This window comes from Oncorhynchus kisutch, linkage group LG7, assembly GCF_002021735.2.
Source record: "Oncorhynchus kisutch isolate 150728-3 linkage group LG7, Okis_V2, whole genome shotgun sequence".
Lineage (NCBI taxonomy): Eukaryota > Metazoa > Chordata > Actinopteri > Salmoniformes > Salmonidae > Oncorhynchus > Oncorhynchus kisutch.
This window is the reverse complement of record NC_034180.2, coordinates 32,927,687-32,943,218: the sequence shown is the minus strand read 5'-3', so window position 1 is coordinate 32,943,218 and position 15,532 is coordinate 32,927,687. Positions and strand designations below refer to the sequence as shown.

The following is a 15,532-nucleotide window of genomic DNA, read 5'->3' as shown; positions in this document are numbered from 1 at the left end:
TCCTCTTGTAGGTGCACTTGATTGAGCCCCCTCGGCACGCCGGGCGGGCGTGTGCAATTTTTATTACCATTCCATCCATTCTACAATGCGAACTCTGCCCACCCGGGGCAATAACCCAATGCTGCATTGATTTCCTTGGCATTTACCGTGAGAACAATATTATTATTTGAAGTGAAGCAAGATCAGTGCGTTTATTCAATAACTTTTGTGTACTGCCTGTCTTTGTTTTCAAAGGGTATGCACTCAGCTTGGTCTCATAGACTAGATGTAACATAGTAAACGTATATCTGGGATGCTTTAACTGCTATGATATGTTACGTTTGGTATGGTTATAAAAGACAGATGGTTACTTAAGGCAGGGTGGGTGGATGGGTGGACGTATAACAGAAGGTTGTGAGTTCAAATCTCATCATGGACAACTTTATAATTTTTAGCTAATTAGCAACTTTTCAACTACTTACTACTTTTTAGCTACTTTGTAACTAAACTCAGCAAAAAAAGAAACGTCCCTTTTTCAGGACCCAGTCTTTCAAAGATAATTCGTAAAAATCCAAATAACTTCACAGATCTTCATTGTAAAGGGTTTAAACACTGTTTGTTTCCCATGCTTGTTCAATGAACCATAAACAATTAATGAACATACACCTGTGGAACGGTCGTTAAGACACTAACAGCTTACAGATAGTAGACAATGAAGGTCACAGTTATGAAAACTTAGGACACTAAAGAGGCCGTTCCACTGACTCTGAAAAACACCAAAAGAAAGATGCCCAAGGTCCCTGATCATCTGCGTGAACGTGCCTTAGGCATGCTGCGAGGAGGCATGAGGACTGCAGATGTGGCCAGGGCAATAAATTGCAATGTCCTTACTGTGAGACGCCTAAGACAGTGCTAGAGGGAGACAGGATGGACAGCTGATCGTCCTCGCAGTGGCAGACCACGTGTAACAACACCTGCACAGGATCGGTACATCCTAACATCACACATGCGGGACAGGTACAGGATGGCAATAATAACTGCCCAAGTTACACCAGGAATGCACAATCCCCCCATCAAAATGCTCTGAGAGCGCTACATTCTGTGACCTTCACTTCAGCACCCACCGTGTGGACAGCGACTTTATAAAAAGTAGGAGCTGAGAGGATGGCGAGTTAAAGTAGCATACCTGAACGCATGTGTTATCTGAAAAATAACATGCAGTTGGTGAATATGTAATACAGTTCATTTTTTAAATGTCCATTTTTATGACAACAACATAATTTATAGTCTCCTAAACACGAATGTAGACCTTTCTGTTGGTTAAAGCCTATGCATGGATAGAGGAACTACTGTTAGAATGTTAAAGAAATGTGCAAAAGGGTCAAATATTCAACGGCGCCTACTTGGATTGACAGCTGTCAAAAGCTTCCTGGTATTGTCTACACACCATTGGTTAGCCAGGGTTAGAGCCATTGGTTAAAGTGCATTCTTTAGGGGCTGACGTTTATCCCTTTCTAATGATTGCCATTGGTCCGTGAACATCCCTTCAAACGCTAAATAGATATTCGGGGATGTGATTGGACAGATAGTTGATCAATCACAAATGTAGATCACATTTTGGGGCGGTGCGTGTAAATAAACGCGAATACTCCATCTTATAGGATTTGACTAGAGCTTCGACCTGTCTCGAGCGGGGCAACTAGCCAAAGGCTGAAGTAGAGATAGAATGAATAGAATAGATAGAATTTACTATGAAAAGAACTGCATAGTTAACTATTTTTAATTAGAGCATATTATCTCAAAGTAAAAATAGATTTAGTGAGACTATTATGCACATGGAACACAAATGCCCGCTATAACCGCTTGTACCGGATATAATGCATTTTCAGTGGAACTAAGGGATATGGGATTGAATGAAATCCTTCTCGGTGAATGAAGAAATATCAAATACTCGAGACAGAGAAGAAGTACGGACATGGCTGACAGGACCGCTCCGAATTGTCACCTGCGACTAGAATGGGTTTACGGGTATCGGGGACATCAGTGCCGCAACAACCTGTACTACACAGCTGCCAAGGAAATTGTCTACTTCGTCGCCGGTGTGGGTGTAGTGTATAACACACGGGAACACAAGCAAAAATTTTACTTGGGCCACAACGATGACATAATCAGGTAATCGCACTTGCAGGAACTCATTCATTCACAGATATGCCGAGATACAAAATAAAACACGAGGAGGTAGCATCAATAAAAACACCAAACTGATCAAGTTTCTATTTCTGGCGAGGAGATACTTTGCCTACAAGTCTATATTGAATCGAGGTTATGACTTGCAATATATAACTATACAGTTTCAACAAGTCAAAATTATATAGTTTGTGAAAACATCACACTGAGCTCAACTTGTGAGCTAACCGCCTTTCAGCACCTACTGGATGGACAGCAACTTAATTTAAAAGTAGAGGCTTGGGTGGGAGTAATGATGTAATAATTTTGTTTTGAAAAGATGCAGTTACTGTATCATATCTGACACAATACACTCTTAGAAAAATGGTTTCTAAAAGGGTTCTGCGGCTCTCCCCATAGGAGAACCCTTTTTGGTTCCAGGTAGAACTCTTTTGGGTTCTATGTAGAACCCTCTGTGGAAAGGGTTCTACATGGAACCCAAAAGGCTCTACCTGGAACTAAAAGATGGTTCTTCAAAGGGTCCTCCTATGGGGAGGTGAGACATTTTATCTCATGATTCTAAACTGGATTTATTTTGCATAACTTATGGCATTTGAGGTAAGTTATTTGCTGTATGTGGACACCTGTTCGTCGAACATCTCATAAAAAAATCAGGGGCATTAATATGGAGTTGGTTCCTCTTTGCTGCTATAACATCTTCCACTCTTCTGGGAAGGATTTCCACTAGATGTTGGAACATTGCTGCGGGGACTTGCTTCCATTCAGCCACAAGAGCATTAGCAAGGTCGGGCGCTGATGTTGGATGATTAGGCCTGGCTCGCAAGCGGTGTTCCATTTCATCCCAAAGGTGTTCGATGGGGTTGAGGTCAAGGCTCAGAGCAGGCCAGTCAAGTTCTTCCACACCAATCTCGACAAACCATTTCTGTATGAACCTCTCTTTGTGCATTTTTTTTTTTTACCTTTATTTAACTTGGCAAGTCAGTTAAAACCTGTTGTGACTAGGGGGCAGTATTTTCATTTTTGGAAAAATAACGTACCCAAAGTAAACAGGATATTTTGTTAGGACAAGATGCTAGAATATGAATATAATTGACAGCTTAGGATAGAAAACACTCTAAAGTTTCCAAAACTGTAAAAATATTGTCTGTGAGTATAACAGAACTGGTATTGCAGGCGATAGCCTGAGAAAAATCCAATCCGGAAGTGCCTCGTGTTTTGAAAGCTCTGCATTCCAATGCGTCCCTATTGAACAGTGAATGGGCTATCAACCAGATTACTTTTTCTACGTATTTCCCAAGGTGTCTACAGCATTGTGACGTAGTTTTACGCATTAATGTTGAAGAATACCCGTAAGCGGCTACATTGTGTAAGTGGTCACCTGATGGCTCTCAGAGTGACTCTCACGTAAAATACAGAGGTAGCCATTTTTCCAATCGGTCCTACTGAAAAACCAATTGTCCCGGTGGATATATTATCAAATAGATATTTGAAAAACACCTTGAAGATTGATTATAAACAACGTTTGCCATGTTTCTGTCGATATTATGGAGCTAATTTGGAATATTTTTCGGCCTTTTCGTGACCGTAACTTCCGGTCGATTTCTCAGCCAAACGTGAAGAACAAACGGAGCTATTTCACCTACAAAAAAAGTATATTTTGGGAAAAAATTAACATTGGCTATCTAACTGGGAGTCTCGTGAGTAAAAACATCCCAAGCTCATCAAAGGTAAACGATTTAATTTGATTGCTTTTCTGATTTCCGTGACCAAGTTACCTGCTGCTAGCTGGACAAAATGTTATGCTAGGCTATCGATAAATTTACACAAATGCTTGTCTAGCTTTGGCTGTAAAGCATATTTTGATCTGAGACGACAGGATGATTAACAAAAGGCTAAGCTGTGTCTCAATATATTTCACTTGTGATTTTCATGAATAGGATTATTTTCTAGTAATATTTATGTCCGTTGCGTTATGCTAATTAGTGTCAGTCGATGATTACGCTCCTGGATCCGGGATGGGGAGTATCAAGAGTTAAGAACAAATTCTTACATGGCGGCATTGTCGTGCTAAAATAGGAAAGGGCCTTCCCCAAACTGTTCCACAAAGATGGAAGCACAGAATCGTCTAGAATGTAATTGAATACTGTAGCGTTAAGATTTCCCTTCACTGGAACTAAGGGGCTTAGCCTGAACCATGAAAAACAGCCCCAGACCATTATTCCTCCTCCATCAAACTTTACAGTTGGCACTATGCATTCGGGCAGGTAGCATTCTCCTGGCATTGCCAAACCCAGATTCGTCCGTCAGACTGCAAGATGGTGATGCGTGATTTATCACTCCAGAGAACACGTTTCCACTGCTCGAGAGTCCAATGGCGGCGAGCTTTACACCACTCCACCCGGCGCTTGGCATTGTGCATGGTGATCTTAGGCTTGTGTCTGGGCTGCTTGGTCATGGAAACCTATTTCATGAAGCTCCCTACGAACAGTTCTTGTGCTGATGTTGCTTCCAGAGGCAGTTTGGAACTTGGTAGTGAGTGTTATGACCAAGGACAGACCATTTTTATGCACTCGGAGGTCCTGTTCTGTAAGCTTGTGTGGTCTACCACATTGCGGCTGAGCCGCTGTTGCTCCTAGATGTTTCCACTTCACAATAACAGCACACAGTTGACCAGGGCAGCTCTAGCAAGGCAGAAATTTGACCAACTGACTAGTTGGAAAGGTGGCATCCTATGTTGGTGCCACGTTGAAAGCCACTGAGCTTTTCAGTAAGGCCATTCTACTATCAATGTTTGTCTATGGAGATTGCATGGCGGTGTGCTCGATGTTATACACCTGTCAGCAATGGGTATGGCTGAAATTGCCAAATCCACTCATTTGAATGGGTGTCCACATACTTTTGTCTATATAGTGCATTTCTTTCTAGTCACAGTGGACTCCACTCTGCATTCACTATTCCACCCTTAAAACCCATGATTACTGCTCAGCAACCCATCATATCTCTCAGGATGAATGGGAATGGATGGACTTGAAGGTCTTTCAGGGAATGTTTGAAACACTTTAGTCTGCGATTCGCAAATAGATATTTTTGGTGGTGGGTCAGTTAAACTTGAATGGACACAGAGACCCACATCCCTATGATCGTTCCAATCATTCACATCAATGGGGAGGAACTCAGCCAACCTCTTGAGGAAATATTCTTTATTATAATATTATAATTACCCCTCTTTCACTTCTAGGGGAAAAACTGCGGCAGCTTGCTCCTTACAATTAATGACCATGTACTGAATGACCTGTGTCCACTGCTCCAGTGGCAGTGTTGTCATTGTGTGGGTTGGCCTGGAGATGACTAGGATTATATACTGTAGTGTCGTTAGTCAGCTGTTCTGCTGCTCCATTATTCATTGGTCAACAGAGAGACAGACCTTGCCTTGCCTTCTGTGTGAAGTGCTTCAGTTCAAATGCCGTGAGGAGTAATATAATAATACAATATATGCCATTTAGCACACACTTTTATCCAAAGCTACTTATAGTCATGCATGCATACATTTTACTTATGGATGGTCCCGGGAATTGGACCCACTATCCTGAATTTGCAAGCACCACACTCTACCAACTGAGCTACAGAGGTGTTTAATTCAGACAGATTCAGACATGATTCAGTTCTTCTGTTTGTTTGTGTTGTAACTACTGTATGTTTATATTTGTTAGTGTTTTGTGTGCTGGATGAATTAATTGCTCACCCTCCTGATGTTATCTTGCCCTGTGGCGTCCTCTGTCTGCCGGTTTCCCAGTCTGACTGACTGACTGAGGAGAGCTAGCTAATGTTTTCAAACATGAATGACAGGCCATTTCATTGGACTGACTGTGACCCTTGTTCACTCTCACTGAGTCGCACCCAGCATAGTACTTTGTGGTACCGTCTTGTCTATCCACTCCAGGATAAGTGGTATCTGTCCTCTAACGCAGTGGTTCTCAAACCTTTTATAGTCCCGTAACCCTTCAAACATTCAACCTTCAGCTGCGTACCCCCTCTAGCACCAGAGTCAGCGCACTTTCAAATGTTTTTTTTGCCATCATTGTAACCCTGCCACACACACACTATACAATACATTTATTAAACATAAGAATGAGTGTTAGTTTTTGTCATTACCAGGCTCGTGGGAAGTGACATAGAGCTCATATAGGACCAGGGCACAAATAATATAATAATCAATAATTTTGCTTTTTATTTAGCCATCTTACATATAAAATCTTACTTGTTCATCAAAAATGTTGAATAACTCACCACAGGTTAATGAGAAGGGTGTGCTTGAAAGGATGCACATAACTCTGCAGTGTTGGGTTGTATTGGAGTGAGTCTCAGTCTTAAATCATTTTCCACACACAGTCTGTGCCTGTATTTAGTTCTCATGCTAGTGAGGGCCGAGAATCCACCCTCACATAGGTACGTGGTTGCAAAGGGCATCAGTGTCTTAACAGCGCAATTTGCCAAGGCAAGATACTCTGATTGCAGACCTATTCAGAAATCTAGCAGTGGCTTCTGATTAAATTCAATTTTCACAGAACCGCTTATTGCAATTTCGATGAGGCTCTCTTGTTCAGATATCTGTAAGTGGACTGGAGGCAGGGCTTGAGAGGGATAACGAATCCAGTTGTTTGTGTCATCCATTTTGGGGTGCGCTTAATTGCGCACCCAGCTGACTCAGGTGCTTCGCTATATCACATTTAACATTGTCCGTAACTTTGAGTTAATTTGCACACAAAAAATTATACAATGATGGAAAGACCTGTGTGTTGTCCTTGTTAATGCAGACAGAAAAGAGCTCCAACTTCTTAATCATAGCCTCAATTTTGTCCCACACATTGAATATAGTTGTGGAGAGTTCCTGTAATCCTAGATTCAAATCATTCAGGTGAGATAAAACATCACCCAGATAGGCCAGTCGTGTGAGAAATTCGTCATCAATGAAGCGGTCAGACAAGTGAAAATGATGGTCAGTAAAGAAAACTTTAAGCTTGTCTTTCAATTTAAAAAAACGTGCCTATACTTTGCCCCTTGATAACCAGCGAACTTCTGTATGTTGTAAAAGCATTACATGGTCGCTGCCCATGTCAATGCATAATGCAGAAAATACACAACAGTTCAGGGGCCTTGCTTTAACGAAGTTAGCCATTTTCACTATCGTGTCCAAAACATTTTTTAAGCTGTCAGGCATTCCCTTGGCAGCCGGAGCAACTGCTTGCACGTGCGTTACCACTCCACTATGTCTCCCTGTCATGGCTTTTGTGCCATCAGTACAGATACCCACACATCTTGACCACCAAAGTCCATTTGATGTCACAAAGCTGTCCAGTACTTTAAAAATATCCTCTCCTGTTGTCCTGGTTTCCAGAAGAGGATGACTTCCTTAATTATCCCACCGTAAATGTAACAGACATATACCAGGAGTTGTGCCAGGCCCGCCACGTCTGTTGACTCATCCAGCTGTAACGCATGTAACTGGCTTGTATGCGAAGCAGTAATTGTTTCAAAACATCTCCTGCCATGTCACTGATGCATTGTGAAACAGTGTTGTTTGATGAAGGCATTGTCTGTATAGTTTTGTTTGCCTTTTCCCCCAGCACTGTCCCAGCCATATCTGTGGCAGCAGGAAAAATTCAGCACAGGGTTGGCATCATCATATTGTGGGGGTGCTTTGCTGCAGGAGGGACTGGTGCACTTCACAAAATAGATAGCACCGTGAGGTAGGAAAATTATGTGGATATCAGTCAGGAAGTTAAAGCTTGGTTGCAAATGGGTCTTCCAAATGGACAATGACACCAAGCATACTTCCAAAGTTGTGGCAAAATGGCTTAAGTACAACAAAGTCAAGGTATTGGAGTGGCCATCACAAAGCCCTGACCTCAATCCTATAGAACATTTGTGGGCAGAACTGAAAAAGTGTGTGGGAGCATTGAGGCCTACAAACCTGACTCAGTTACACCAGCTCTGTCAGGAGGAATGGGCCAAAATTCACCCAACTTATTGTGGGAAGCTTGTGGAAGGCTACCTGAAACGTTTGACCCAAGTTAAACAATTTAAAGGCAATGCTACCAATTACTAATTGAGAGTTTGTAAACTTCTGACCCACTGGGAATGTGATGAAAGAAATAGAAGCTGAAATAAATCCTTCTCTCTACTATTATTCTGACATTTCACATTCTTAAAATCCTAACTGACCTAAGACAGGGAATTTTTACTAGGATTAAAATGTCAGGAATTGTGAAAAATTGAGTTTAAATGTATTTGGCTAAGGTGTATGTATATATATATATATATATATATATATATATATATATATATATATATATATATATATATATATTTAATATATTTTTTTAAATGTGAATCGCATTTTTATTATGCTTACCCCAGTTTGGGAATAACTTCTCTAACATAACTAGACTGTAAAGAAAAATCTACTTGTTTCAACACATTTTTATTAATTAGCTGGATACTATACCGAACAAGAATATAAACGCACATGTAAAGTGTTGGTACCATGTTTCATGGCCAAGCCACCCGGACAGCTGATGAAACAGTAATATTTATGTCTGTAATAAAGCCCTTTTGTGGGGAAAAACTCATGCTGATTGGTTGGGCCTGGCTCCCCAGTGGTTGGGCCTTGCCCTCCCAGGCCCACCCATGGCAGTGCCCCTGCCCAGTCATGTGAAATCCATAGGTAAGGGCCAAATTAATTTATTTCAATTGACTGATTTCCTTACATGAACTGTAACTCAGTAAAATATTTTTAATTGTTGCATGTTGGGTTTATATATATTTTTCAGTATAGTTTATTCAACTTTTCAGTGTTACCTGAACTAAAAGAAAAATAGTTGGCCCAAACTTAGCTCCAACTTGAGAAAGCGTAGGCAAAAATTCAGTAAATTTAAAATGTTTGCTAAACTTGCTTAATATCTTTATTCCACTATAAATTATTAGGGAATCATACCTAAAAACATCTCCCACACACACACACACACACACACACACACACACACACACACACACACACACACACACACACACACACACACACACACACACACACACACACACACACACACACACACACACACACACACACACACACACACACACACACACACACACACACACACACACACACACACACACACACACACACACACACACACACACGCGCTACACTGAATTACAAGCAGATGTGTTCAAAGATAAAGACAGGTTTGTGGTTTAATCCCCTAAAGTGATTATTGAAGAAGGTGAACTATAGCACAAGGCATGGAGAGGAATTTCAAGTCAGGAATAGATTTTTCCGGGGTTCATCAGAGCACCCGTTGCAGTCACTGAAATAGTAAACACACTGGAGTTGGATCTCTTTCAGAGTGAAGGAGAGGAATTTAAAGGACCGTGTTGGCAGGATTAGATTACATCCGCTGTGAGTGACATGTTAGCACAGAGCAGTATGGGGGAGGGGTGGGCAAGCATTGTGTCTCAGTTAGCCACACAATATTTATCAGAGGCAAGCTCTCCTCTCTCCATTATTCTACCCCTTTCTCACTATCCCACTCCACTTCATCACTCACTCTTACTTGCTCTCTCTCTCTCTCTCTCTCTCTCTCTCTCTCTCTCTCTCTCTCTCTCTCTCTCTCTCTCTCTCTCTCTCTCTCTGTCTTGCTGTCATTCTTCCTCTCTCTTTCTCTCTACCTTGCTCTTCATTCATACTTTATGTGTGCTCTGTATGGCCATCTACCATGTGTATTCACTCATTTCTAATGTGATCCGTAACCTGTTACACTTGTGCCCTTATACGGGTTGAAATTGGCAGATTTGGACACTGATAAGCTCCTAAATTGGAACGCAGCGGTTGTACAGTAACATACTATACACAATGTCAGATCTCAGGGTCTCCGCTTCACAGCTCTGTATGGGTTTCAACTGGCAGATTTCTGAACTTGAGCGCTACGTGCAACAAGAAGTTGCCCCCATCAATTGGTCAACTTTTGAAACATTTTTGTTGTCTGAGTGAGGGAAATTCTGTAAATTCCTAGGACTTGATGTATTTTCAAAGACGATACTTTGATAATTATAATAAATACCGATTTGATTTCATACAAGCAAGCCAAACACCTGTGAATCCAAATGTGCACTTCACATGTCATAAAACTCATGTCATATACAGGGTCAATGTTTATGATCACTATGTTTGATGTACAGTTACAAGATGACATGATGTTATACCCTGGGTTGTCCTGAACTGTAACGGCTTTGCTCCTGGGAAGGAGAGGCAGACCAAAATGCAGCGTTTTTAATATAGGAAAACTCAACATGAACATAATACAAAACAATAAATGTGGCAAAACCAAAACAGCCCTATCTGGTGCAACAAACACAAAGACAGGAAACAACCACCCACAAAACCCAACACAAAACGGGCTACCTAAATATGGTTCCCAATCAGAGACAATGACTAACACCTGCCTCTGATTGAGAACCATATCAGGCCAAACATAGAAACAGACAAACTAGACATCCAACATAGAATGCCCACTCAGATCACACCCTGACCAAACAAAACATAGAAACATACAAAGCAAACTATGGTCAGGGTGTGACATGAACAGAATGAGCCTACTTTGTTGTATTGTGAGGAACATTTTCTGTGGACCACACATCTGAATGCACTCATAACTCTTCAATGAGCACCAAAATTACGATCTGCTTCTTTGAATTGCCTTGTGAAAGCCTAATACTGTAAGATCGTATTTTGTAATGTAGCTATTCATATTGGCAATAGAGCAACCTTTCAAATGATGCCCACCTGACCCAGATTGCGATTTATAATGGACTGTATTTGGATTGCGTAAGCAACAACAGTAATTGTGTGAAGGCAGGGATACAGGACTGTGTTCCAATCAAAACAACTACAAGTTTGCTTGCTCTCCTCAACAGCACAACTAGGAGAGCTCAATGGCACCTTATAGTTGAAGACTCTTTGAGTTAAAAAAAAGTGCATTGATATGACATAGTTTGGAGTGGTGTGTGGCCACTTGGAAACACGAGATAGACGTTTCACTCAAACTCAAATTTTCCAAGAATATTCTTAGCATGTTACTGAATGTATCCAGAGTGTTTTCAGGTTTTCGTTATGAACAAATGTGGGGAAAAGTACAGTAAATATTTTGATTCAGTCTTGTGTCAGGTGAACACTTGTGTCCTCACCTTTAGTCTAATAATTATCTCATAATCTCCAAACTGTTCCCTTTTAATTTCTACCGTGATTATGCATTTCTTCTGTAAGAAACATTTCATTTTAGCCCTATTCACACGATTGTATGGGTTCATCTGTGTTGATTCGTGATGCTCTTTGAGGATGTGTAGGATTTATAGTCATTCTGAGCAATGACTAGCTATTCACACTCATCTTGCCTCATTTCTCTGTTCCACCAACAATAGGATCTACTGTATTTCAGCGCTTCTTGAACCCATTATCTTATTAGCAGGAGCTTGCAACTCTCAACTTCGGGTGAGGCTGCTGCCTTTTTTGGAGCGTTAGCTTGAAAGCAGGAATGCCTGACACATCTGTCTGATTTCAGATGTGTTGTCCTTGTGATGGATGTGGTGAGATTGAAGTGATTATGCTCACACAGTCATAGTTGAGGTTATAGAGAAGTAGTTGTGCAGTACAAATGTAATGTGTAATTTCTATCAGGATAGGTGTGCTATGCATACAGTATGTATATAAAACAACACATAGGTTCCATAACGTCTGCTTCCAACTCACACCCTCAAATACGTAGATCCCCTGAACGCAGCTCACTCTCCAGATCCCAATCACCTGAATTCTCATCACCTGTTCACACACCTGTATGTCATTATCACACACTATTTAGTTCAGTTCTTTGCACCCCATCACTGTGTGGTATTGTTGGTTTTGTGACACATACAGTGCCTTGCGAAAGTATTCGGCCCCCTTGAACTTTGCGACCTTTTGCCACATTTCAGGCTTCAAACATAAAGATATAAAACTGTATTTTTTTGTGAAGAATCAACAACAAGTGGGACACGATCGTGAAGTGGAACGACATTTATTGGATATTTCAAACTTTTTTAACAGCTCAAAAACTGAAAAATTGGGCGTGCAAAATTATTCAGCCCCTTTACTTTCAGTGCAGCAAACTCTCTCCAAAAGTTTAGTGAGGATCTCTGAATGATCCAATGTTGACCTAAATGACTAATGATGATAAATACAATCCACCTGTGTGTAATCAAGTCTCCGTATAAATGCACCTGCACTGTGATAGTCTCAGAGGTCCGTTAAAAGCGCAGAGAGCATCATGAAGAACAAAGAACACACCAGGCAGGTCCAAGATACTGTTGTGAAGAAGTTTAAAGCCGGATTTGGATACAAAAAGATTTCCCAACCTTTAAACATCCCAAGGAGCACTGTGCAAGCGATAATATTGAAATGGAAGGAGTATCAGACCACTGCAAATCTACCAAGACCTGGCCGCCCCTCTAAACTTTTAGCTCATACAAGGAGAAGACTGATCAGAGATGCAGCCAAGAGGCCCATGATCACTCTGGATGAACTGCAGAGATCTACAGCTGAGGTGGGAGACTCTGTCCATAGGACAACAATCAGTCGTATATTGCACAAATCTGGCCTTTATGGAAGAGTGGCAAGAAGAAAGCCATTTCTTAAAGATATCCATAAAAAGTGTTGTTTAAAGTTTGCCACAAGCCACCTGGGAGACACACCAAACATGTGGAAGAAGGTGCTCTGGTCAGATGAAACCAAAATTGAACTTTTTGGCAACAATGCAAAACGTTATGTTTGGTGTAAAAACAACACAGCTCATCACCCTGAACACACCATCCCCACTGTCAAACATGGTGGTGGCAGCATCATGGTTTGGGCCTGCTTTTCTTCAGCAGGGACAGGGAAGATGGTTAAAATTGATGGGAAGATGGATGGAGCCAAATACAGGACCATTCTGGAAGAAAACCTGATGGAGTCTGCAAAAGACCTGAGACTGGGACGGAGATTTGTCTTCCAACAAGACAATGATCCAAAACATAAAGCAAAATCTACAATGGAATGGTTCAAAATAAACATATCCAGGTGTTAGAATGGCCAAGTCAAAGTCCAGACCTGAATCCAATCGAGAATCTGTGGAAAGAACTGAAAACTGCTGTTCACAAATGCTCTCCATCCAACCTCACTGAGCTCGAGCTGTTTTGCAAGGAGGAATGGGAAAAAATTTCAGTCTCTCGATGTGCAAAACTGATAGAGACATACCCCAAGCGACTTACAGCTGTAATTGCAGCAAAAGGTGGTGCTACAAAGTATTAACTTAAGGGAGCTGAATAATTTTGCACGCCCAATTTTTCAGTTTTTGATTTGTTAAAAAAGTTTGAAATATCCAATAAATGTCGTTCCACTTCATGATTGTGTCCCACTTGTTGTTGATTCTTCACAAAAAAATACAGTTTTATATCTTTATGTTTGAAGCCTGAAATGTGGCAAAAGGTCGCAAAGTTCAAGGGGGCCGAATACTTTCACAAGGCACTGTAGCTTTCAGAGCTATGGTTTTCGCCGCCTGTGTATGATAGTTTTTGCCTGCCTCACTAATGACGCCTATTCCCTGTCTGTACTTTAGCCTATTGGATTTCCTGTTATCTACCTATTGCCTGATCTCCCGGACGACGTCACTAGCCTTTTCCCTGCCTGTACTGTTGCCCTTTTGGACCCCCTGTGTATGACCTTCTGCCTGCCCCTGGACACAGCTAGCTGCCTCCTCCTGTGGTCCTTTTCAACAAACACCTGCTGCGCCCTGCGCTTGAAACCATCTCTCTGTCTCCCCTCGTGTTCATTACAGCTTCAGCACATATGGTACACACACTATGTGGGTGAAGTAATGCGTATGTGCTTGAGCCTATTACGGTGATGCTAATAGCTGGGGACAAGCCATTTTCTCTTACTGGTTTTCCAGCACACACTCATCAGGTTGGCTATCCATATCTGTATCCTGGGTGGTGCACCCCTGTTTAAAATCCCAATGCCTACGCTAGTACTACAGTCATCCATTATTTTATTATCCAAAGCTGCTTGTCTTAGATAGTGCTGCTACAAAGCTCAAATATTTTCAACCCCCCCATACCGGCATCCCTCTTCGAGCACATCCTGAACCCCCTTCCCCTACACACACACACACACACACACACACACACACACAGATGCCCCAAACTACACCAAGCTGTGGAAAAAGAACAATGTAAATATAAACTGTGTTTTGCGGTGTCTTGAGTTTGTGCCACAAGCTGTGATCTCAATCAATAGGAAAGACTCCATTTTGCCTCTTTTTTTAAATGTATACTTTAGAGCAGCCTCGCCACAGACAGACAAGTGCAGTACATGGTGTATTATTGGCGAACGGATTAAACATGCTTTGTAGAAGCCAAGGAAGATAAATACTGACTTTTAAAAATGTACTAATCCTCCACTTCCTTATAATCCTGGACAAGAGTAGGCAAGGTGACTGCTCCTTCAGTGTGGATCAAACCTGACTTGGAAACTAACCAAGTAGTGATTAGTGGTGCGTGTGTGTGGGTGGCTGTGAAGCATCATATCTGTCGTTTTAATATACCTCAATAATCATTTTGTACTCTATCAATCAAGAGACAAATGTTTTATTTGATAAATACAATTTGCTTGAAGTAAACTACTAATGTAGGGGCCTGGATTCAAGAAAGATAGGTTGATGTAGTTGCTGATTTGACAGCATAATTTGTTAATTTATTAGCCATGTCAATATAATTGATCTGTCCCTAAGCAACAATAATTATTTGAGAGAAATGAATGAAGATTTATACAATTAGCAGACTTACTGTGTAATGAAACAAAACACAAGTATGCACACTGTTCTTAAGTGAAACCCTTTTTCCTAATGAATGCCGAGCCTCCACTGATCAAACGCTTAAGTTAAATGATCCCTTGGCTGGCCCTGAATTATCTTTGACTCCTCCCATGCCGTAGCTCTGTGTCACCATGACGATCGGCCATCATCCATACCAAGTCCCTAAACCATTGTCACTATCCCTGGGGTTTACATTGCTTCCTCTCAACATGCCCTATTCACTTCCTCCATCCCAACAGTATAGCAGTGGCACCCAGCACCCAGCACCCACCTCAATGACTGCAGTTATCCAGCCCAACACGCCCGCCTGCCTTCCTCCACTCAAAGTGGTCTTGGCAAGTTGAAGCCAGCAACATCAAACAGCCATTTGTCAAACCAGAGCATTGCAGCACTACACTACCATCCAGCCCTGTCCATTATCT

At 41.5% G+C, this 15,532-nt stretch overlaps 1 protein-coding gene across 3 annotated transcripts in view; it reads left to right on the top strand.

Annotated features, from left to right (window-relative positions):
• The first annotated feature begins 1,650 nt into the window (after positions 1-1,650).
• eml5 (EMAP like 5) overlaps positions 1,651-15,532 on the top strand; it is a 73,134-nt gene continuing 59,252 nt past the window's right edge. For all 3 annotated transcript variants that reach the window (XM_031828976.1, XM_031828975.1, XM_031828974.1), the window contains exon 1: positions 1,651-2,151. In XM_031828976.1, coding sequence (XP_031684836.1) covers positions 1,955-2,151 — 197 coding nt within the window. In that variant the 5' untranslated portion in view covers positions 1,651-1,954. The remainder of the gene's footprint in view (positions 2,152-15,532) is intronic.